The sequence below is a fragment of the Notechis scutatus genome, chromosome 2 (genome assembly GCF_049901735.1).
Source record: "Notechis scutatus isolate UNSWTSFEM ecotype Mainland chromosome 2, rNotScu1.2, whole genome shotgun sequence".
NCBI lineage: Eukaryota > Metazoa > Chordata > Lepidosauria > Squamata > Elapidae > Notechis > Notechis scutatus.
Window position 1 is genome coordinate 241,661,575 of NC_142010.1, and position 25,235 is coordinate 241,686,809.

Sequence of the window (25,235 nt, forward strand, 5' to 3'; positions counted from 1 at the left end):
ACAAAAAGATCTGTTTTTAGGGGTAGCTACAGAGGAAATGGAATCCAGAGACATGGTTTTATAGGTCCTTGTGTGAACTGGGAGGGACGGGGTGTACATGCAGGTTTTTAGTGTGTCCTTCCTAGGAGGATGTAAAAATTGGGGTATTCTTTCCTGGGCTTTGTTCCTGAGGTGAAATCCTGAAAGGAAGCTAACTCTTAGATATGTAGATTCCCCCTCTGGTGTCTCCCTTCATAATGGGGGAGGGGGACACATTCCTGCCTCCCCATGAAGCCAGTGAGGTGCTAAAAACAGGGGGTAGCAGATCAGAGGCCTTTTAACTTCTAGCAATGTTTTTTTAGGATTCCTTGGAAATCAGTAAGAAAATAAAAGATATATTTTTCTGTTACGTGAGGCTCAAACAGTACAGGCACCTCCAATTTTTTCAAGCAGCCTGTTCTTCCCCAGGCAGCAAGAACCAACTAGGCCAGAATTTGTGTGGTCTGAGGCTGTAAACATCCCTTGGGCCAGTGTGTTGTTCAGCAAGGATAAAATGTGTTGGCTGCAAAATCTTCTGCAAGGAACACACTAAAGCTCTGTGGGTTTTTTTCTCTCTTCCCCCACATCCTCCTTTTTTGTAAGGAGGATGCCAGCTGAAAACATCTGTTCCCTCTTTCTGTACCTTCCTTTATTATTTATAAAACCTTTTGCTCTTGCTCCATTTGTCACTTGTTTCTGTGAAAATATAGTGTAATATAAAGAGTTAATTAAGGAGGTGTGGCAGCTGAATTTCTGGATGCCTTACAAAGTGTTAATTAGTTGCAGTAAGTCCTCCTCCCAAATACTGAGATTTATTAACGCCATAAAATTCCAATTAATTGCAGATCAAATCACTTCCTCCATGATTTGCCATAAACACGTTATCCCTTACCAAACACCTGCTTCCCCCCCACACCTATGAACCTCCTTTGCCCACTTTCTCTCCCCATTCGGAAGATAGCCAGATTCCTTTTAAGAGATTAATAAAGCAGAACAGAATGGAATAACAGTTGGAAGGGACCTTGTAGTAGGTCATCTAATTCTAGTCCAAGCCCCTGCCCAAGCAGGAAACCCTACACCATTATTGACAGGTGTCAGTCCAGTCTCTTCTTGGAAAGCTTCCAGTGATGAAGCTCCCACAACTTCTGAGGGGAAGCTGTCCCATCGGTTGATTCTCTGTCAGAAAATCGTTTAAATGAAGTAATTCATTCCCTTCGAATGCTATTTTCCTTTGCAAATTTGTTAGTTGCACCAAGCTTGTCCTGTGCAAAATAATCATGCCGTTAATTGGACATTAAACAATCGGGCTTAAAAGAGGATTCCGATGAAGTGAGCGCCGTCTCTTTGCGCACGGACAACCGTGCATGTTGTTCCAGTCCATCGCATTACCTATAAACTTACTAGGCGCTCCGAAGGGACGCTTCGATCTCCTCAGACTCCACTCCGGGGCCCCATTCCGCTCACGGTCAACCCCCTCACCCGCCCCGCCCCCGCCTCCTTTTGAGACTAATTGCCCGGCATCCTGCAGCCAAAAAAACCCGTTACGGGAAGCGCCTCCTCCCCGTTTGCCACGCCCATGGCCCCCACGTGACCACCAGGTCCGCCAATGGCGGCCCGAACGGCTCCTTTCCCCCGTGAGCCGCGTCGCTGCAGTTAATAGCCGAGAAAATCGGTAGCGAAGGCGTCTCCGACGCTGGGCTGGAGGGCGATGGTTCGCGGCCTGCGGAGGTTGCTCAAGTAGCCGGGGAGAAGACGCGAAGCGGTGAGTGGCGGAGAGGATGGGGCTGCGTGGGGGGGGGGTCACGAGTTCGACCTCCGTTCCCCATAAAACCCGTTGGGAAGAGGGGAGCGCGAGAAGAAGGGCAGCCGCCGAGCCAGGCCGAAAGGAGGAGGATTTGGCAGTTGCCAACCAACCTCGCCTCGACTCCCCCGGGCGGGTGCTCGTCCTTCTCCTTAGGCCCTTGGGAGATAAGAAACTTCCTTTGGGCCGCCGCAGGGCCCCGAAGGAAGTCCACAAATTGCCCTCGGCGCCCAAGAGGACCGCCGGGCTTGGAGCTTGCCTGCTGCATTTCTATATAGAGGCGGACTTTTCGGTCAGTCGGTCCAAGAGCGGAGCCCATTTTCCGCTCTCCGGATCAGGCTGGCGCCGCCGGGCTTTTCTAACCATCCGTTTCTGGGAGCAAAATGTGGGGCTGGGGGCGGGGAGGGGGGGGGGATTTCCCAGCGCTTTTTATCTTCCTGTATGCTTTTCTGATGTGCTCTGAGTGTGTGTACGTGTTTGGAGAGGGGGGGGGCGGGATTTCACCCCACACTCTTTATTTTATTTTGTGTTCGGGACAGAGTTGGGCAATGAATGACCCTCGATCTGAACTTAAATAAACAAGCCCGAGTCCTGGGTATGATTGCAGTGACCATATTTTCTTTAAAATAAAAGACAAGCCTGAAACGCGAGCAGATCTTGGGGGTTGGGGAGAGAAGCCTGAAGCGGTGTTAAAAACGGATTAAGGACGGTAATCGTTTCAGGTTGATAACTTTGCGAAGAGAGAATTCGAGAGCCCAGGAAGGAAAGGGAAACTTTAAAAAGCGTATTCTTAATAATGGCTAAAAAGTGTGACAAGGTTCGAAGTTATAAGAAGCAAGTAGTAAAAAGCGTTTCTGTAATCTGCATTAGAAGGCACCGTTTGTGCAGTAAAATATAAATGACTAAAATAAAGGAGGAAAGTAATTTTATGGAAAAATCTAAAGGAAGGCTTTTGAAATAAAAGACTGTCTTTTATCTGCATGGGGCCGCTCTAGATTTGATTTGTGGTAGATTGGTGGTAGGCTTGGAAGGGACAATTTAGGGTGAATACTGAAGTTATCCTCAGTTCATTTCTCCTTTCCTGACATCCTTTCAACATCTGTTCTGTAAAATAAAGCAAAACAAACTGTAGGTAGTCCTTGATTTACAACCATTCATTTAGTGTCAGCTGGAAGTTTCAACAATGCTGAAAGAAGTGACTTACAACCCTTCCTCGCACTTAGGTGCTTGGCAATCGGCATGTTTTTACAATGGTTGCAGGGTTCAGGGGTTGCGAGATTGCCATTTGTGACCTTCCCAGCTGGCTTTCCATAAAGTCAATAGCGGAAGCAAGATTTGTTTAGTGACCATATGGTTCATGGTCATATAGCAAAAAAGGTTGTAAAATTGGATGAGACTCAGTTAACTGCCTTGCTTCGCAACAGAAATTCTGGCCTCAAGTGTGATTGATAGTTGAGGTTTACCTGTAGTCATTTGGTCCCAAATGAATTCTTTCATGGCTGTAGTCCTTCCTATCTTTCTGTCCCCCTAAACTGCTTTAAAATTCTAATCTTTGGATTGTAGTGATCTGCTTTTTTGTATCTGTATGGTCTTTTACAAATGGAAACCTCGACTTGGGGCTGTATCTTATAGGACCACATGAAATAATGCATAATTAGATGTACACGCTACAGTGTACAGGTAGTCCTCAACTTATGACCAATTGACTCAAATTTTCCATTGCTAAGCAGGGCAGTTAAGTAGGTTTTGCCCCATTTTTTGCCATATTTAAGTGAATCACTGCAGTTGTTCAGTGAGTCATGCAGTCATTAAAGGAATCTGGCTTCCCCATTGACTTTGCTTATCAGAAGCAGTTGGGAAAGCTACAAATGGTGATCGCATGACCCCGGGAGAATACAACTGTCATAAATGCATGCCAGTTGCCAAGCGCCCAAATTTTAATCTTATGACCATGGGGATGCTGCATTGGTTGTAAGGGTCAAAACTGGTTATCACTTTTTTCAGGGCCCTTGTAACTTTGAACAGTCACTGAACGAATGGTTGTAAGTTGAGGACTACCTGTAGTATGTATAAAGTCTGGATGTCAGAGAAAGGATGTCTAGAATTTTTATCAATTACAATTCAGTGTTCCATGTTTAGGAAGTGTTTTTGTGTATGTGTATATCTTATGTGTGTGCTGAAGCATCTGTTCATTCTTCCCAATTGTATAAGTTTATCATAAAGAGTTATGATGTAGTTCTGTACAATGTTTGTATCATCTGTACTTCACACTATTTAAAGTCCAATACCTATAATTGCACTTAATTGTATCTTTGCTTACCTTTGTTTCTCTTCCTCCTCTTCTTTTTTTCTGTCTCCCACCCTTTCTCAATTAAATTGATTTATAAAAAATTCTGTATTGTTTTTTTACATCAATATAAGAAAAGTTACAAGTAAATAGCTACTATGTATTTTAATTCACAAAGAGTTTAGCAATTGGCAGTACTGTATATAATATCTACCAATTGTAATAAACTTTGAAGCATTAATTATAACTGAATAGTTCTGTTTAATTTAAGTAATAGTTGAACTGCATCATATGGAGAGAGCTTGTTGTGCCCACTAAGGGAAATTCCGCAGAAGAATGTAGTGCTGTCACATATGTGAGCATAATTTCCTACATGCACATTTCTTGGCAAATTTGAGTTGATTTTTGAGTACTCTTGAAAACATAATATTCCCGAATTTTGATGTCTGTTAACCTTAAGTTGATACTTTTCTATAAATAGTAGTAGAAAGGAGCAGGAGCAGCCAGAACAGCCAGTTCTTAAGGAAATTCCTCAATTGCAGTCAAACACATACAAGGAAGCCTTTATTGTTTTTGTTTTCCTGTTTCATATAACATCTTGTTACTTTTTCACAGAAATTATAAAATACCTAATAAGTATCTTTTGCAAAGTTACTAGTCAATGTCAGAAAAAAAAAAGTATTGGCAATCAAACATTGCAACATGAGGTTGGCTTCTAAAAATAAATGGAATAAATTTCATGTACCTTTTTTTAAATAGAGAAGATTAAACTAGACTACTAGTCTTAGCCATCCCCATGCAACATCCAACATTCCCTGCTAACTATAAGAACAACATCAGTCAATGTTAGCATATTTCAGCCAGTATGCCACAAGCCCGGTGTACTCATGCCAACAGGAAGGACCTACTTCAGACCCCATCAGTCAAAAAATTCCATCTGTCCGGATCCAGAAGAAAAGCCTTCTCTGCTGCAGCTCCCACCCTTTAAAGGATCTTGCCCTTCCCACCGTCCTATTCTTCCACAAGAGCCTAAAGACATGGCTCTGCTGGTTGGCCTGAATAGGGCCAAATAGAGGAGTTTCACACTAGAGGTAGCTGCTAGATTAATGGCAGATCCACTTCCCTATCCCTTACTCTCTGCTCTCCATCCATCCATCTTTTTTTTTTCATGACCATATACTGTAGTTGTATTTCTTCTTGTATTCTTTTTATTGTTCATTTTATTGCTGTATTACCTCTTGTTCATTCTCTTTTCATTTCTTTCGTTTTATTGTTGTAAGCCTCCTAGAGTAGCCCCACGGTGAAATAGGCAACAAATAAATTTAACAAATAAATATTCAGTCTGTTCTATGCAAGGTATCTAATTCAGCACTTTTTACAACCTTGTAGCCCCTCTTCAGAATAACCTTATAAACCAACAAATAAGCCCACATTTAATGTATTTATGGATAAATGTATAAGGAATTGCTGTGAAATTGGAGGTATTCAGGTTAGGAATGTGTACATCTTTTGTATAATTATTATGTAATCTTGGCTGACATGATTTGCAGCATATTTTAAACCATATAATGCAGTGGGAGATATTTTTGATGCAATTGAATTATGCATAGTAGAGATATATCTAAATATTGCTGCAATATTTACTAAAGTTGAGAAATTGAGAGGAGAATTATAAGAGAAATAGTAAAGAGAACTTATGGTGTGAAGATCCTCAGAAAGAAAGGTGAGAAATTTAAGGAACAAAATGCAATGACAGCATCAGTGGATGAATGTGCTGAAAACAATTGTGGTTTACAAGGGTAGATCCCGACTTCCATTTTCGGCTGCAACGGCCTCTTGCCACCCTCAGCTAGAAAAACAAGGCTTGGGGTGGTCACGGAGCTCGGGAGAGTTGCGCACAGCCCTCGTGAGCTCTGTTTTCGCTGGCAGAGGCATCACGGGCCGGTCCTTCACTGCTTCCAGGACAGTTCCGCAGGCCAGATCTTAGCACCCTGCAGGCCAGATCTGGTCCCCAAGCCTTGAATTTGACATTCCTGCTCTAGACAGACTCTTGGTTTGCATATAAGAAGCTTCTGCTAGTTTTTTAACTGCTCACACTGCAGGAAGTAATAATTTGCCATGAATCGAGAATGTGTCACATCTCTTAAATAATGGCAAAAGATTCAGTTGTAAACTTGAAGCATTCTGACCTATATCATATCTCTTGGAAGAACTTTATTAGAGAATAATTCTACTTCACCAAACTTTGATTTATTTAATTATAATTAAATGAATTTATATGAATTAACATAAGCAATTGGGGAAGGGGCTGCTCTTATTTCCAATTTTTTATTAAACTCTATATGTCAGTACCTTATCCAACTGACGTCAATTATATAATTTACATATAGACCTTGATTTGCTATCACAATTGAGCCAAAAAGTTATGTTGCTAAGTGAAACACTTAAGTGAATTTTGCCCCATTTTACGACCTTTTTTTGCCACACTTGTTAAGTAAATCACTGCAATTGTTACTTTAGGAACAGAGTTGTTAAATGAATCTAGCTTTCCCATTGACTTTGCTTGTCAGAAGATTGCAAAGGGTAATCACATGATCCCAGGACACTACAATCATCATAAATATGAATGAGTTGGCAAGTATCTGAATTTTGATCATGTGATCATAGGGATGCTGCATGTGAAAAATGGTCATGTTACTGTTTTCAGTGCAATTGTAACTATCAACAGTCATTAAATGAACTGTGGTAAGTCAAGGACTATATTCAATTTCTATAGAAAAAAAGTAAAATTCCATATTTTGGCACAAATTCAAAAATACATTCAAATCTCTGAATCAAAGAGTACAATAACAGAACAAGCCCATCTCTGTCAATGACTGTGTGGCTTACAGTTCAAAAATTTATAGTTTTTATAATCTGTAAATTATAAAATAAAATACACTGAAATACTAGAAATATTTTAAAACAAAAACATAGAAACATCCAAATGAAACATACATAGCAGCCTAGATAATTGATGCTAATGAAAATTTGGTCTCTTTCTTGCAAAGTCTGTTGAATTGAAATTTTACAGTAATGTAGCTGAAATATCCTAGATTAACAAGTCCATATAGCTAAGGATGCAATATCATATTAACCGTTTCTTATGATCTTATTAATTCAGTAAAAGGTTTACTTTTTGAACAGAACTTCATTATGTTGGCAGAATAAAATGGATAAGGGGCATTTGTTCATATGATATGGGCTTGTTCTGTTATTGTCCTGCTTTGATTCACAGAGATTTAAATATATTTTTGGATTAATGCCAAAATATGGAATTTCATTTTTTTTCTGTTTTCCCCAAAAAGTCCAAAAGGAGACTTCCAGTTAGCACTACAATTAGTGTCATTTCTCTAATCAAGGCTCTCGGGTTCACCATCTCTGCCAATTATCATATATAAGAACAAAGTACCATATCATTTTTCCAATTTGTATCCATCAACCCCATCAGAAATATCTCTGGTTTTGACTGTACATTTACCTTTTTTAAAAAAAAATTCTGAATGTGTTCAATCCAGAATTCTTTAGCTTTTTTACAAGTTACTGTATATACTCGAGTATGAGCCTAGTTTTTCAGCCCATTTTTTGTGCTGAAAAAATCCCCCTCGGCTTATACTCGAGTCAGATTCCCTCTGAAAAAAAATGGTGTGGAGTCGCGGCCTCCGGCGGCAGCGACTCCCAACAGCCCAGCCGGGAAGGGAAAGGCAAAAAGCGCTTTGCCTTTCCCTTCCCGAGGCGGCGGGACTGGGGCGCGCCGGCGGTAGTGACTCCTGACTCAGGGGCCTCCGAGGGAGGGGAAGAGAGTGACTCCTGCCTCCCGCTGTCATCATCATCTTCTTCTTTTGGGTTAGTGAATCAATTAAACCTTTCATGATAGTGAGATCGTTTCCCAAATTAATTATTTTTATTTTTGAAATTTACCAGTAGCTGCTGCATTTCCCACCCTCGGCTTATACTCGAGTCAATAAGTTTTCCCAGTTTTTTGTGTAAAATTAGGTGCCTAGGCTTATATTTGGGTCGACTTATACTCGAGTATATACGGTATCCCAAAATGATGAAAAATCCCTTCTTGAAGTTTACATTTCTAGAACATATTTGAAATACCCTTCTTGTAGTTAGAGACTACTCTGATTGACTTACTTGTATTGCAAGCCAAAAACTCAAATAAAGGAGAATATTTGTAGCTCAGTTTTGAAATGAGGGGTCCTTGGTGCTCTCTGAGCTTGCTTGTTTTCTTGCAGAAATTACTTAAAGTAGGTAACATCGGTGTTAGTAAGGAGTGGGGGTTGCTCTCAATTTATATTCTAGTGGCTTGCCTGGGTGTTATGGTGGTGGTCTTAGAGATTCTTTGGTTGAGCTGTTCACTGTTGGCTGCTCTTTGGCAGTTTCTTGACTGGGGTATTGTTTACTTGATTGTTGGTCTGCTGTTAACCTTGGAGTTAATCTATGTTGATCTGAATGCTGAGTGCTGCTGGAGGATAACAACTCATCCCCTACCAACACTGACAAGACAAGCCACCAGAATATAAACAGCAAACAGCACTCCTTAATAGCACTGATGATGTTACCTAGTTTGGATAATGAAATTTCTGCAAGAAAACAAGCAAGCTCAGAGAGCATCAACCACCCCTCAGAAAACTCAAATCTTTATAGTTGTAGTTACAGGCAAGTACCAGCAGGTGTCAGTGAAAATGCATTCCACTATAAATAGACTAACCTGGTTACTATATTCTGATATATAGTCCCAACCAATCCAGTTGGTTAGAATATATTTAAAAAAAAGCATTATGGGAAAGCAAAGTCCAAGAAAAGTAATAGTTTGAACACCAGAGACTCAAGAAAAGTTAAACTTTTCTTTTAAATTTAAAAGGAAATCTTCCCTTTTTTGTTATTAACTTTCAGATATGTACAAATTACAGGTCATAACCAGCTCTCATTCATTGTAACTTTGAACTAGTCACTGAATGAGTTTTTGTGTTTTGCGTGTATGTTTGATTTTGACTGAACTTTCTATCATGCTTAAGATAGCTGAATTTACCCACTAGGAGATACAGTACCTTCATACAAATACATAAATGATTCACCATTGTAAAAAGCGGTTGCATGAATGTGTTTTACAGACTTGGATCAAAATGTTTTCAAAATGGGGCATGTCAATGCAAGGTGTCTACATTCTCCTGAGCATTTACTACTTTGGAGGTAAGTCTATAATGATGAATTATATCACTGATGAACGAGACTGTGATTTAATATTGTGCTTAAATTACATTAGTGATTTTGAGTATTAGTTTGAAACTTAGGTTATAGAACAAGAATGTATGTATAAAGAAAATTCTGTATAGGTTCAGAGTTTTCTACTCTGAGGTGCTAGTTATTTGTGGATTAAAACCTTTTAAATAGAGACTAATTCAAATTTATTGAGACAGAGTCAAATAAAACAGCAGCAGATTAATAATTGAATTAAAGGACACTAACTGACTTATGTCTTGGGTTTAGCAAGGGAACAATAAAATAATTAGCGATCCAAGCATCATAGGGGACTAACCAGACAAGTTGGTTTAAGCCCATGAAGCTCCAGTTCTTAACTTTATTTGGAGTCCCCCAAATTAAGAACAATCTCATTGCCATGTTTTGATGAGTTGCCAACAGCAGTGATATGATCACATTTGCAGAAAATACCACTGAAAATCTACATCTGCTCTTGATTTGATCAAGTGATGTTTTAGCTCTGTCTTTCTGTGCTACTTACCTCAGTGTCAGTAGATCTACTCATTTTAAGATGTTTGCTCTGGTTATCTCAAAGGAAATATAACACTTCTATACAGTTGATTCATTACACTCTTTCATTACTGATCCTATTCTAATTTTATAATAAAACTATACTATTCTAGTTCTAGAAGAACTTGTTCTTAGCCTAATGCTAAAATTTAAATAGACATTAATACAGATAGCAATTATCAAGCTTCTTTCGAGTTTAAAGCCTAAAATAAATCAATAAAAGCCTAAAACTCACCAATTTGCGAGGGGAATGTTCTGTTTCTCTTCAAGACCATGTAAAATTTCTGGTTCTTTATGTTGTGAGAGACACTAGTCATTTATGTCAGACATCCCCAAGAGAGAAGTTGACTTTTCTAGTGTAGTTTTGAGAAGGCTACTGCTGTTTTCTATTTTATTTGTTGTTTATAGCAATAAATATGTTCTCCAGATGAAAAGTAAACGTAATCATTTCTCTCAGTTTCAGATGGGATTCTGAACATGTGTGGATATATCGTCCCAGAGTCACCAGTAAAATTGTCCATTGGTTCCAATTTTACAGCATTTTGCATTCTCTATAATAATTGTCCTTATGGCAAAATTCGTGCTGAGCAAGTTATCTGGAAAATGAAAACAACAGCTGTTCCTAAAGAACAATATAGCATAATAAATGAAACTGTTTCTAGTGTAACATTCAATGATACTAGTACATTGGTTTCTCCTCTGACTTGCAACATTTTAGTACCTGGTGGTTTAGTACAGAACATCTATGGAATTCAAATTGAACTGGGCTGTAAGTCATTTCCTTTAATTTTTCTGTGGCTGGGAATGTGGGGAAAATTTTAATGCTAGCATATATTAAATTACTTATCTTTTAAAGATCTTCCCATTGCATGTTCTTAAATTTTAGTTATACTTGAATTCAAAAGAGGACAAATCAGTATAACAAATATTCTGGCAAATGTAATGAGAAAGGCTAAATAATTTTTCACTTATTTAAGTACAATATAAAAATGAAAATATGTTTGTCTATTTACACAATTAGAGTATATTTTCTGAGAAAGTATGTTTACATTTTTAAAAACATGGAATTTTCAAGTTGCCTTAAGCTTCTGAAAAAGATTGAAATATTAGTAAGGTACAAAAATATTTGTGGTTAGATGGGCATGTAATTGTTTTCTTTTTTATAATTCTTAATGAAAAACCACTACTTCAGGGTTTGGGTATGCAATTTAATATTTTAAACACATGGACAATTTCCATATATTTGCTGCCATTACTCTAATTCAGTTATGGTATTAGATGTGCTAGGCTTAACATTAATGAAAAGATGGTCATGCAAGAAAATATAAAGAAGGGAATCTGGAAAGTATTTCCTTTTTGCATTGGATCAAGGTCCCAGCTGTGATCTTTGATACAGGAGAAAGGAATGGTATTTGGGAATTGCAGATATTCCAGCCCATACCGTTTATAGAAGTGACTTTAAGCATTCCACAGAAGCTTGACAAGGGTAAATGAAAGAAGAGGGATGGAAAATGTATTTGCATGCATCCTTTTGTTGTCACAATTTTGAACTAGTTTCTGCTATGTTTTGGGATTTTTTTTTCTTGCAGTTCCTCCCGAGAAGCCTACAAACTTAAGCTGCATTGTGATTCAGACAGAAGCATCATCCTTTATTCATAGATGTTCCTGGGAACCTGGAAGAGATACATTATTGAGCACTAATTATTCTTTAAAGCATAGGTGGTAAATATCTTTTAAAATGAACCACTTAATTTTTAATGTGTTTGATTAATTTTAAAGGAACTCCTGATCTTCTTAAATTAATGGTTTCATATCACAAACCTGAAATATTTTATGCAGCCAGAAATTGTGGGATCAGTTTCCCAGTGAACTGTAAGCCGTTCTAACAGTTTGTTCCAAGAAATGTTTCAATTTAAGTAAAGAAGTACTTAATTCAGTTTTAAGCTCATTTCTTAGACTAGAATAAATTTCATTTAGTTCTGTGATATTTGCTTGTGATTAATTATGTCTCAGATTATGTGAGTGTGTCCTTGTAGATACTATGACATCAAGATATTAATACATTTAATATATCAAAACGTGTTTCTTTTCTTTATCTAGGCCAACTTCAACATTTTCTGATTGTATACCTCAAGATAGTAATAATTCTTGTACTATTCCTGATGTCGTCTTTTTTGTCACCTTGGAAATGTGGGTACAAGCCAGAAATGAACTTGGAGTAGCTGAATCTGACCACATTAAATTTGATCCCATAACTCGTGGTAACTATGCTCCTTTCCATTAATGAATGCTAAAGAACTCTCATTAATTCTTTCACTAACATTTGAAATCTTTTCCTCCCCCCACAAATAGTCTGAATTTAAAGAAGAATATGACTCAAAGCATATGAGCCTCTTCTACATAATATTTGTCAACAGCTTTTTGTAATACCTGAATGTCTTTCCTGGGCTCCTGCAGCTTCGTTTAATCTAAAAAAAAAAAAGGCTTTTGGTTAAATGAATTGCTAGCAGGAGCCATGAGCACATTCGTGCATGCTCCAAATCCAAATGTCAAGAAGAACTGTATATAATTCTAAATGCAGAACATTGGAGTCAAAATTAATTGAATATACTCAACAATAAAACATTTTTTCTCCCTTTGTTCCTAGTGAAACTACTGCCTCCACACAAGCTGTCCCTCAATTCAGGAGAATTTCCTAGAATCCTAAGGATATCATGGGAAAACAGATTTAAAGTAACACAAACCTTGAAATATAAAATTCAGTATAAGATTTTGAACAGCAATGATTGGACTGAGGTAATCCTATAGCTATTTTTTATTATGACAATTTCTGTTTTATTGTACAGATAGCCCTCAACTAGCAACTGATCAGTTAGCTACTGTTCAAAGTTATGATGGACCTCCTGGAATACTTGTGACGTGATTCTGAATTTATGATGGCCACCATTGCCTTCCCCACAGACATATGACTACATTTAGGGCACTTGTCAACCAACTCGCATTTATGGCCGTTTGTAGTGTCATATGACCACATTTTGTAATATTTTGGTTGATAGCTTGTATGTACTTCCACTTTTTGGCAAAACCAACCCATAGTGAACAATTGGTTCATTTAATGACTAATTCAAAAAAGGTCATGGAATCAGATTGTGCATGGAAGAAACCCCACAAGTATTGCACACCTGAAAGCAATTATGGAGGGCTAGGAAACAAAATCTGGCTAATGTCAGAAGCTGGTAGGCAGTCATAATAAATGCTTACTTAAGATTACTTCTACCAGATATTAGAACCAAGGTGTATTTACCTTTTACTCAAAAAGAAATGAATAAATTTCTTAATTTTTTGTTGAATAACTCACATGATGTACAGATAGTCCTCAACTTATGACTGCAATTGAGCCTGAAATTATGATCCTAAGTTATGGCAGTCAGTAAGTGGGTCATTATGTGACTGCCCAATTTTATTGCCATTTTGTGGCAGCTATTAAGTGAATCCATTTTCTCCAGTGGATGTTTTTTGCCAGAAATTGGAAATAAATGCTTCACATCATAAAACATGGTGAAACTGGGATGGTACAAACTTCTATAAGTACCTTTTTAAGACTTTAAAGAAAAACATACAACACGGGCATTTTAAAATTTGTGTGACTGTCATAGTGAATGAGTATCGTACACTTACGAAATTCAGTTTTGTTTTCAGATTCCACCTGAAGATACAGCTTCGCGGAGAACTTCATTTACTCTCCAGGCACTCGAGCCAAATACAGCGTATCAAATTAGACTGTGTTGTGGAATTAATTTGTCAAAGTACTGGAGTGATTGGAGTGAAGTAATTGGATTCACTGCTGAAGACAGTAAGCAATGTTTATAGTTGTTTGTTTATCTGGCCCCATGATGTCAATACATGAAATAATTATATGTCTACCCTGTAAGCTAAAAAGAGCATAAAAGGAGATCTATGACTCCATGAGCAAAGAGCCTGAAAATGGATGATCATTGCTGTCAAGGATGAGATGTCTGATACTTAAAATTATTAATATTATCTCTGAAATTAGTAATTATCTTTGCTTCAACAATCTCCATTGGTTATATAAAAACTTTAATCATAATATTCCTTTGAGGATTATGTGTTTTCAAATGTAGAGTTCAAGAGGGCTCTGACTGTGTAAATAAAGAATTAAAATGACTTTTAGGATCATCGCAGAAAAAATACAGGACAGATAATACAAAATTTTACAATGTTACAAGATAATTGTTTCAGGTATTATGGATAAAAATTACAGAGGCTGAGATGTTCCATCTTCTGTAAATTATACAGCATTTTTACTTTAGCTTGAAAATTGATATTAATGAAAAATCCACTAGTTATGCAGAGAAAGGGACTCTTGGGTGATGGTTTGGTGCACAGTATTGTGGAAGTCTTGTACATTTTTAATAACTTTTCAGTGTTACCATAGGATATTAATACCACTAGAAGATTAAAATATGTACTCCTATCTCACATTGTTGTTAAGCTTTATTATAATGAAGCATATGCCAAATTGACTTAAGACAGATTTTTTTTAATTTAAATATGCATTTAATAAAATGAATAGTGAGATTTTCTAAAATCTAGATGTTTGAATTTTATCCTCGTGTTAGAACCATCTAAAGGACCAGTTCTTTGGCGTAACATTAAAACTTCTGACTCAGCAGGAAATTGGACATTAAGCCTTCTTTGGAAGGTAGGAAAAAAATATGTATCATGAATGTCTGGCTTTTGATGTCCTTGGCAGCAGTAGGTATCTTTCATGTTCTAATACATTCATATATTGCAAGTAAATGTGCAGTGTTATAATGAATAGTATCACTATTGCTTAGGGCAGCAACTTCATGATGTATCCTTTGGGACAGATATAAATACTAAAAACCAAACATAGTGTAAAGTAGTGTTTCTCAAACTTGGCAACTTTAAGATGGATAGATTTCAACTCCTACAATTTCTAAGCCAGACAGTTGCCATGGCTGAAAAACACCGGTATAAGGGATTTGCATTGATCTGAGGGCTATACTTGGCTTTTAAATGACATGAAACTATGTTCCAAAAAGTAGCTAAGATCATGACAAGATCTATTTTTGATCTAATTTAATCACTTCCCTTATGTTTAATCATTTTCTTCAGTTAACTATCAAAATTACAAATCAGTGAACTCAGAAGGGGGTAAGAAACTTTAATAACTCCCTAAAGCAGGGGTCCCCAACCTTTTTGATTCTGTGGACTGGCTTTGGCAGTTTCAGGAGAATGGTTTGCCCATGCAATCTAAACCCCATGCATACGCAAATGAAGCTCCACACAGTCGCCTGCTGCTTCGGTGACCCAGTTTCCAACAAGCTATGGCAAGTTATGGTCTGTGGCCCGGGGGTTGGAGGTCCCTGCCCTAAAGGCTTTCCAAGACTACACCTCTCTTAGGAGGATAGGAAAAAGATAGGAACACTTTTTTACCGTATAAAAGATACATAAAAGTTTCTTAGCCTTTGGTGCTGTGTGTTCTAAAGAGTCAAGTGGGATCCATAAATCCTTCTGTTATAACCATATATGCATACATTTCACTGGGTTGTAGAAGTCTTAAAAGGTTGTTTGAGAAATCTCATAAGAATTTGGATCATACTCTGTTTTGAGTGGAATTTCTTGAAAAAAGTGAAAGAATATGATTGATGTCGATATCTATTGAAGTTGGTAAGGAAATCAGGTTTTAGCCTATAACTGCATTTAATAAAATGTAGTTAAAAGCAGCAGAGTTAATGAAGCATAATTAGATTGTGCTTTTTTTCAGGTAGACACCGATTACCACTGCGTGTTAACTTCTCTAAGATATTAACAATGACATTAAAATTGAATGTATAAAACATTAATTTGATTTCTTTGTAAACATTCTCAAGTCATTCCTGTATATTATGTGTATTTGTAAATCTGTTTTTTGATCATCTGAATCAGTGTCCAAATATTGATGAATATTATTTCTACCTATGTGTGAAATAAACAGAACATGAATAACAGAAAGTGGATCTTTTGGGAACAAAGCCTGTGTAATGGTGGATAGGAGTCTGGAAAGAGCCACAGCTAGGACAGGTTGTTTAAGAGGCAGCTTAGCCCACAGAAGAAATGAGGGTGTGGCAAATGTCTCAGAAAGGACCCTCTATACTGAAAAGGCAACTGGAAAGAAAAACAGACTTTCAAGATACTGTTAATGTAACCTTTATAGCAAAGTAGAGCTATTATTTCTGGGTGAGCTTCTTGTCTCGACTACCTCGAAGATGTACTGTACATCCTGTTATGATATTCCCATTCAGTCTGTGGCACCCTCCTTTTGATGCATTTGAGTTCTGTTCTGGTAAACAAAGTGATTTGTGATTTCTTAGGTGACATTCTTTCTTCTTTTTAACTATTTAGATCTTTCCTAGGATAGAAAAATAGATAGAAATACTAAATTGACTCCACAAGCTTTTGAGAGCATTTCCTGTAAATTAAGTCAATTTTTAATGCAGTAAGGTCCCATATTTGCTTCCTGACAAAGCCACTTGTACAAGGATTTTGGGTAAATTTTCTGTTTGGAAGAGAAATGTTGCATTAGTTGGATGAACATCTGGATGTGTATAAAGCATTTTCTTCATATATCATCGCTGAATCAAATAAATCTATTTTTTAACAGGAGTTGAGTCCTTCTGAAGCAAATGGAGTAATTTTGGAATATAAGGTATCTATTTCAGGAAGACCACCACTTTCTTTTCCAACTAGACATTACAGTCTGAATATCACCCAACTGGTTTTAAATGTAGAAAATGGGACATACGATGTGAGGGTTACAGCAGTTAACAAAGCTGGTGAATCTCCTACATCAGTTTTGCTTATTCCAGCAACGAATTCAAAAGGTAAAGTTTTTCACATAATTTAATGAGGGGCAAAAATTCTAAATATTAACACTTCTGTTTTCTTATGGGGGCAGTCCAATCTTATTGAAGCCAGTTTGGTTTAGTGGTTAAGGAACCATGCTAGAAAGTAAGAGACTGAGTTCAAGTATGCCTTAGTTATGAAAGTCAACTTGGGTAACCTTGGACTAGGCTAATCTAAGCTCATTCTAAGCCCAGCTGTCCTCACAGGGTTGTTGTGGAGAAAAAGGAGGAACTTAGCACTTTCAGTTATTTAGAAAAGATTTTCTTCTATTGGTTCTACGTTTAAAACAATTGTCTTCAATTTTCTTCAAAGATAAATTTTAGGAAAAAGTTCGTCTTTATTGCAACATAGCTGTACTAATTATTTTAATTAGTTTTTTTAGTGAATAGATAAAATATTCCATTTAGGAATCTTAAATATGATGCTTTTTGCATATGCAAGATTCCTAATTAGATCCTAATGTTTCAGTTGAACAACTGGCTTATGATATAGTAATATGGTATGGATCCAGGATATCTGAAAAACCGTTTCAGCTCTGTTGACTAGCCCATCACACTTGTTCTAGTGAAAAAGGCCTTTGGATCCTGTTGACCAAAGAATGATAGCTGGCAGAGTCCAGGAGAAGATCTGCTCTGCCGTGCCCCCCTACCCCATTGAATATTTTCCTGTTGGAGCTAAGATTCTCCCCCACTTCTGGCCTTCTGGAAGAGCTTCAAAACTTAGCTCTGCTGCTTAGCCAGAGGTCCTGACAGACCAGCTACGTTTGGGGGTGACTGACCAGCTAGAGAAAATCTCTATCCCAGATCACCCATCACCTTGGTTTTTAGCTTTTTTAATTCAGTTTTTCTAATTTTACTTGTTTTAGTACATACTATTTTTTGTTATATTGTAAGCCATCCAAAGTTGCTCCATCAGTGAGATGTGTGGCATAGAAATTTAGTAAATAAATAAAATTTCAATAGATACTCTATACAATACATTTTAAAATTTATTTTCCTTTCCTAAAATACATTTGCTGCTATAGGAATGCCAGATATGAGAATTTAAAAACACTTTAAACTAGGGGTGTCAAATTCGATTTCATTGCTGGTGTTTGATGTCAGGGGTCCAGGGTGGGTGTGACCAGCTCAACATCACTCATGTCGGGGGTGACTTTCGTGGTCCAAGTGCTCTGCCAGTGAAAACGGGAGTTCTGTTTCCGGCTGCAATGGCTTCCTGCAACCCTCTGCCAGGGAAAATGGAGCCCTGTAGGGCCGCCTGTGGCCCTCTCGAGCTCCGTTTTTGCTGACAGAGGCACTGCAAGGCAGTCCTTCACTGTTTCTAGAGCCCCAAATCTAAGCGCCCTGCAGGCCAGATTCAGCCCAAGGGCCTTGAGTTTGACACCCCTGCTTTAAACTATTGAAGCCAGTCAGGTGAGAATAGCAAAAGTGCTTTAATATCTGAATTCTCTCTCTTGCTCTCACTGTTAAAAAATCTTTGAGATTCTATTCTACTTCTAATTATTTCTTATTACTGTAGACATCTGCTCTGGCTTAGTCAGAAATATGTTGAGATTCAGTTGTTCATATCACCAGTTATATTACGTTTCAAACAAGAATCTTCAATTGAATTTTGGTGTTAAAATTAGGAACATTGTAGAATGCTAGAATTTTCACTTTATATCTTTTGCAGAATTAAGTTTTTCTCTCCCCCTCCCTCCTAATTTCAGCTCCTGTGAAGAATATTGTTGCATTTCCTGAAGATGGCAAACTCTGGGTAAATTGGACACCTCCCAAAGAGTTAGTTAGTAACTACATAATTGAATGGCAAGAAGCATGTAGCAATTTAAACTGCCCTATTGAATGGCAGCAGGAACCTGGCTCAAAACGGAGAACATTTTTAAAAGGTAACCCTAGAGAATAATCTGATATTTATACCGTGGAGAAGAATTCTTTAGATGCGGTTATTTCCTTTAAAAACAAAACCAACTCTTATTCTTTATATGTTTTACCCACCATTCTATACCCTTTAAGGTAAAACATATGCAAAATGCGGAAAAGGAATAAGAAATAATATACATTTATAAATAATATAAATATTATTATAATACATCTTATAAATTTATAAGAAATAGTAAATGAAAGAAATTAAGGCCTGAGATATAAAAAAGAAATTAAATCTAAATCTGTATGCCTCCTAGGTTTCTGGCCTTAGTCATACCTGTGGGGCAATCAGTATTCCTAACTAACAATAAAGGTGAATTTTAGTATTTCAGCATTTTCAAACCAATATACCACTTTTCCATGTAAGCTAGGACCTTTTACCTGGAGACAGCCTGCAAGCCAACATATTGTTGTAGAGTTGAAAATTAGTAAGGTTTGTGTTTTCCTTTTTTTCATAACCTGAAAGCTGCCCAGAGTCACCTTGTAGAGGAAATGAGAAGTAAATAAATAAATAAAATTGCACCAGTTAGCAGCAGGGGAGCAAGAATGTTCATGTTACAAATCCTTTTTTCCTCAATACAATAATTCCTGAATGACATCATTTCAACAAAAGAACTTAAATTGCTGTTCTGTTGCCTGACAGAATGTGACTTAATTATGACATAAGGAATGTGTCTGCTGTTCAAATTTCCATTGTATGCACTATTAGTTTGCAGTTCATTGAATCTAAAAGACACTTTGTTTTGATTCTTTACTGGAGATACTACCTCAGCATCTCATCTGCTCAAAGAAAGCCTAGAAAATAACGTTGGGGGCACAGTAATAAAATAAGTTGTATCCTTGAGTTTTGAAACTTCTTGTGGAGCAGATTTGGAAATTGATTTAGAATTGTAGATATTAAATAGGATTTTTATTTTATTTTTTTGCAGCAAGCTGTTATTTAAAGCTTGTTATACATGAAGCGCACCTGAAAATATTTTAGTTGTATGGATGTCATTCCTTTTATTTTAGCTGCTAAGTAAAGAAGCTGGTAAAGGAGAGACTTTCAACTGGAAGTTTTTTTTTTAACAAATGTCGTACATCCTTCTCTGATACTGCCAAGTGAGAAAGCCATGTGACATTTTATGATAGCTTTGCCAAAAAAATTCCCTCCAGGAATTACATGTTTTTCAGGAAAACTATGCTCATAGCAAACCATTGTTCATTTAACGACTGCAGATTCACTTAACAACTTCAATGCTTAACAACACTGCAAAAAAGTTATTAGGTCAATCACGTCACCTACTCATTAACAGGTGTTTTGACTTGGGACTAATAAAGGGCAGTTATGACCATTATAGTGATAACTCAAGGACTATCTCTACCACCAATTCTGACAATTTGGAAAAAAGTAAATTGTCTTTAAGCTTTGTGTACATTGATTACAATTATTTATATCTTGCCAATAACAATCCTAAAGCAGCTTGCAAGCAATATTAAACAACTGCAAAAAAAATAGAAAGTTTTCAAGCATTTCTAATGCACAAGCACTTCTTGCTACTATACCTAGCAATATCTCCAGTTGTTTTCAAATGTCTCTGAAAATAGTTACTACAAAATTAAGTTAAATTTCTCTCTATGAGGAAATATGCGTGTGAGAGGGTATCTCTTGTACACAACATTAGCATTTTTAATTTATGTAAATACAACCTGTAAAATTCTTTTTTAGGAACCATAAAACCACACAAGCGTTACATCATAACAGTGTATCCCTTATATAGTGGCGGTCAAGGAGAAGGAGAATCAACACAGGCCTATCTTCAGCAAGGTGGTAAGTTTACTACCACTGCAAGTGCTTTCTTGAGGATGTCACAATGCAGTAATAGATTTATGATATTATTTATAAAACATTACCTAATTTTCATAATAAATTGATTACCAAAGTGGAGTATAAAACAGTAAAGGTATAGGACTGTATTAGCTGCAATCATAAAATATGACAGTAAGGAGAGACAAAGAAAGAAATGCGATGCAAAAACATGTATCCAAAATAAAAGCCTAGGTGAACTATTGATGCTCAGGTAAAATTGAGCAAGGCTGTTGACTGTAATGCTTTTTGTGAATGCAAACATAGGCAATTTACAAGTTACCAAGAGAACCTCAAACTGCTTGATGGTATAGTGGCAACTAGTGCTGCTCCTTCATGAAAGTTGATATAGTTCTAGCACAGTGATGGCGAACCTTTTTGTTGTGGTGTGCCGAAAGCGTGCGTGCGGTAGCATGTGCGTGCGCATCCTGGCACCCACAATGCAATGCGCCACACCCCCTTACCTGCACTACACATGCGCGTACCTCTCAGCTGATATTCGGTCCATTTAAGGCCTTTTTCAGCCTCCCAGAGTCTCGAGGGAAGCCTCTGCAGCCTTTGGAGGCCGAAAAATGGACCTCCAAATATCGGAAGTGATGGAACAGGCCTGGTTTTCGACCTCCAAAGGCTGTAGAGGCTTCCCTCAAGTCTATGGGAGGCCGAAAAGGCCTTAAACGGACCAAATATCAGCTGGGAGTCACGTGTATGCACAGTGCAGGTAAGTTTGGCTGGGGCTTGTGTGCCCGCATAAATGGCTCTGCATGCCATCTGTGGCACGAGTGCCATGGGTTCGCCATCACGGTTCTAGCAGGATGTCCTTTTAATAGCCTTTCAGCATTTGCTCTACTGCATCTTGCAGACAAATTCCAGAAGTCAACTTCAGGTAATTTTTCATTTCCTTCTGTTCTGAATTTACGTAGCTTACAAAATAGAACATGTTTATAAGAAAACTAATTGTTGACCTTTAGGGGGGGAAACTTTTAAAATATTGTTTATTTCTAGTGCCTGCTACTGGACCCAGTGTTCAAACAAAGAAACTTGGAAAGTTTGAAGTTATTTTAGCATGGGAACCTCTTCCAGTGGAAGAACAAAATGGGTTTATCAAAAACTACACCATTTCCTATAGAACAGGGACTGGAGATGAAAAAGGTAATTGTGTTACTAATTTTTAGTTTTTTAAATGATATCCTAGCCCAAGGTTTCAAAGTTAACTTTACTTTAGGCTTTACCAGATCCAGACTGCAAAAATTCAAAAAAAAAATCACTAATGGCAGCAGAGGGATAGTATTCATCTAGATTTGTGGATGAACCTTACTTGCCAGTTGCTTCTTGTACACAAAGACTCTTGTTCACAGTCTTGTACTAGGTTGTGGCATTCCTTGCTCAATATCACTCATGCACCTTTCATATAGATTACTGCAATGCACTCTACATTGGACTGTCCTTGGAACAGTATTTAGAAGGTTCAGCTGGTGCAAAATGTAGGCATATTATACTTCCATTCTATGGGATGCCCTGCCTTGGTTGCCAGGTTTATTCTGGGTATAACACAAAACGCTAGTGATAAGCTATAAAGCCTTTCATTGCCATGGGACTGGGTTATCTGAGGGACCACCTCTCTTCAATTACATATAATCCAATCAGATCTGAGAGGAAAGTTACGTTTTAGGCCCCGTCAGCCAGGGAGTATGTTGTTTGGCTGAAGCCTAGAAGGAGGGCCTTCTCTGTCATGGTTTCAACTGTATGGAACATCATTTCCCATCGCCGCCGCCACCCCCACTTTGGAGATCATACTGATCCTGTTAACTTTTTGCAAGGCCCTGAATATACTAGAGCCTGCACAGTGGCTGTATTGACTGTAAGGATGGATGTGGGCAGGGGTGGGATTCTACCAGTTCGCACCTATTCGCTAGAACCGGTTGTTAACATTTTAAGCAGTTCGGAGAACCGGTTGTTAGAAGAAATTACTGGCCTAATCCTGTTAAGGAAGGCAGGAAGGAAACATTCTGGTGTTGCTTACAGAAACTGCCTCTCTGTTAACCCTTATTACGTTTTTGGCAGGACTAGACTTCCTGTCTCAGGAACATCTCTTGAGTTTTTTTCCCCTCCTTTGCTGGTACTTTGCTTGTTTGTGGAGTGATCATTCAAAGTTACAATGGCACTGAAAAAAGTGTCTTATGACCATTTTTCACACTTACGACTGTTGCAGCATCCCCACAGTCATGAGAGGCCAGGCGAGGAGATGCATGCCTCGATGTGAGTGATATTGAGTTGGCCACGCCCAGCCAATAACATGGCCACCAAGCCACGCCCACCAGCTTAGCCACGCCCACAGAACCAGTTGTTAACAAATTTGAATCCCACCCCTGGATGTGGGATTCAAAGCTATAATTTTGAATTTCCTGATAGTTTTTATATGGCTTAATATTGTTTTTGTTATTTAAATTATTCCATTGTTTTTCTGTGTTTGTATCTTTTTTAACTTTATGAGCTGCCCAAGTTACGCATTGAGATGGGCAGCTGTATAAATTCAATTAATAAATAAATGAAATAGTGCAAAGTAATTGTAGTAAATATGTGCAGTCACACCTCGGCACTCGATTGCTTCAAAACACAATGCATTTTTGAAGCAGTAATCTTGTCCCAGCACTGTTCTTTCTCCCAGTAATCGACATGCAAGGGAGAATTTGCTGACATTGGCTATCTCATGACTTACTATTTCTTCCAGCCAAAATAGTGGGTCATGTTGTAAGTCACATAGTTTTCTTGGTACATCAGTTTTGGTATTTGTCACATCTTCCAGAACAAATTATCAACAGGTGCCGAGGTGCCACTGTATTTTATCCAATATAGTGTGTGCATGTTATGATATGCAGTAATATTAATACAGAATATTTTGTCAGAATTAATAAAATTAGAAATGAAGGTTGGACTATAGTGAGATCAGATCTATATGTTGTTCTTTGAATTAAGGTTAAAGAAAACTAGTTTGGATAGATTTAATGTAAAATATTGTCAATCTATTTTTTTAATTTCTAGTTGTGGCTGTGGACCCTTCAAAAACGGAGTACTTACTATCATCCTTATTAAGTAATACTTTGTATGTAGTGCATATGACTGCATACACAGAAAGTGGAGGAACAGCTGGTCCTCAGTTTACATTTTCTACAAATAGATTTGGTAAGTTTTGTATATTCCAGTTTGGAAAGAATCAGCTTGGGATGAAATACTTCCCAAGTACCCATTAAAGTTCCTCCTTTTTTAGACCACTTGAAAGTCCTGTATAGATGGTTTGATTACTTTGTTCTGTATTATGTACCCTGGGAATGTGGCATAATTCACAAATTGGGTTATTTGTTTATTTTTGTCAATTTTGTTTGTTTGTTTAATACAATATGTGAATTATTCAAAAGGATAGGTATGGTTCACTTGTTATTTTCATTATAAATTAATAGATTTTAGAAGGGTTTTTTATATTATTTTGAAGTAAACTAATAAACTTTTGAAGAAAATGTGCTGATTTCCTTTTGTGTTTTCTTTTTCAGAGGATGGAGAAATAGAAGCAATTGTTGTTCCTGTCTGCATAGCATTTCTGCTAGTTACTTTATTGGGTGTATTAGTTTGCTTCAGCAAACGAGATATGTAAGTATCCTTAGTGGTACTATCCTGTACAGCACCACATATTCAGCACACAGTGTGTCATTCTTGATTGTACAAAGGAGGGAGAACTGCATTGATACTAAAGTACTCTGTGTGTGTGTGTGTGTGTGTGTGTGTGTGTGCGTATACATGTAATAATTCTGAGCTGAATATCACTTGTTATTTTTTTACTTGTCTTTTTATTATTTTTCTCTAGGATTAAAAAACACATCTGGCCTAATGTGCCTGATCCTTCAAAAAGTGTAATTGCTCAGTGGTCACCGCAAACACCAGCTAAGGTAAAAAGAAAAAACAAAACAAAATTAGATTGTAAGCTAATTAACAAAAACATAACAAAGCAATGGGAGAGGCAATTTTGCACTATTGGTTCCAGATGTGGCATCCTCTCCTAATTCCCTAGGGTTGATTTATGGACAACTACATAGTTGGGATTGGTTGGGGAAATTGAAAAAGAACAAAATATCTTCTCCATTCTGTCAACCTAATGTTGAATTAGAGTTTACATGGAGAAAAGATACTGTTGCATTTGATGAAGAACTCGACTGGAATCCAGGCCAAATCTTCCAACTAAATGCAGAAAATGTAATTATTTTCTTATATGGTATATTTAAAAAAAACAAATCCTAATATGTTAGAAGCTTCAGTATATAATCACCTAATTTTAAAAAAATCAAAAGGACAAATCCCATATATTATGCAGAACTGTCAGGCTTGTACGGAATATAATGTAAATTCAGCAGAACATCTGGTATGACCTGTCTGTGGAAAGTTGCATTCTCAAATAATGTGTTTTAGTAATGCAGGTTTAAGTGAGATAGAAACCAATCTGAAAGACCAAAGAGGCATTGCATGAATTTACTATTGAAGAAGCTTGACTTTCTGACAGAAAGAAAAGAATGATGAAGGCAGACTAAAGATCACATCAAATGAATATAGTTTTGATTTAAAATCAAA

General features: G+C 37.3%; 1 protein-coding gene across 1 annotated transcript in view; it reads left to right on the top strand.

Annotated features, from left to right (window-relative positions):
* Window positions 1-1,599: 1,599 nt before the first annotated feature.
* IL6ST (interleukin 6 cytokine family signal transducer) overlaps window positions 1,600-25,235 on the top strand; it is a 29,821-nt gene continuing 6,185 nt past the window's right edge. The window contains exons 1-15 of the mRNA XM_026670492.2: window positions 1,600-1,780; window positions 9,266-9,344; window positions 10,381-10,692; window positions 11,513-11,645; window positions 12,024-12,184; window positions 12,571-12,719; window positions 13,623-13,776; window positions 14,564-14,646; window positions 16,612-16,831; window positions 18,562-18,738; window positions 20,484-20,585; window positions 21,624-21,770; window positions 23,661-23,801; window positions 24,167-24,263; window positions 24,478-24,559. Coding sequence (XP_026526277.2) covers window positions 9,278-9,344; window positions 10,381-10,692; window positions 11,513-11,645; window positions 12,024-12,184; window positions 12,571-12,719; window positions 13,623-13,776; window positions 14,564-14,646; window positions 16,612-16,831; window positions 18,562-18,738; window positions 20,484-20,585; window positions 21,624-21,770; window positions 23,661-23,801; window positions 24,167-24,263; window positions 24,478-24,559 — 2,025 coding nt within the window. The 5' untranslated portion in view covers window positions 1,600-1,780; window positions 9,266-9,277. The remainder of the gene's footprint in view (window positions 1,781-9,265; window positions 9,345-10,380; window positions 10,693-11,512; window positions 11,646-12,023; window positions 12,185-12,570; window positions 12,720-13,622; window positions 13,777-14,563; window positions 14,647-16,611; window positions 16,832-18,561; window positions 18,739-20,483; window positions 20,586-21,623; window positions 21,771-23,660; window positions 23,802-24,166; window positions 24,264-24,477; window positions 24,560-25,235) is intronic.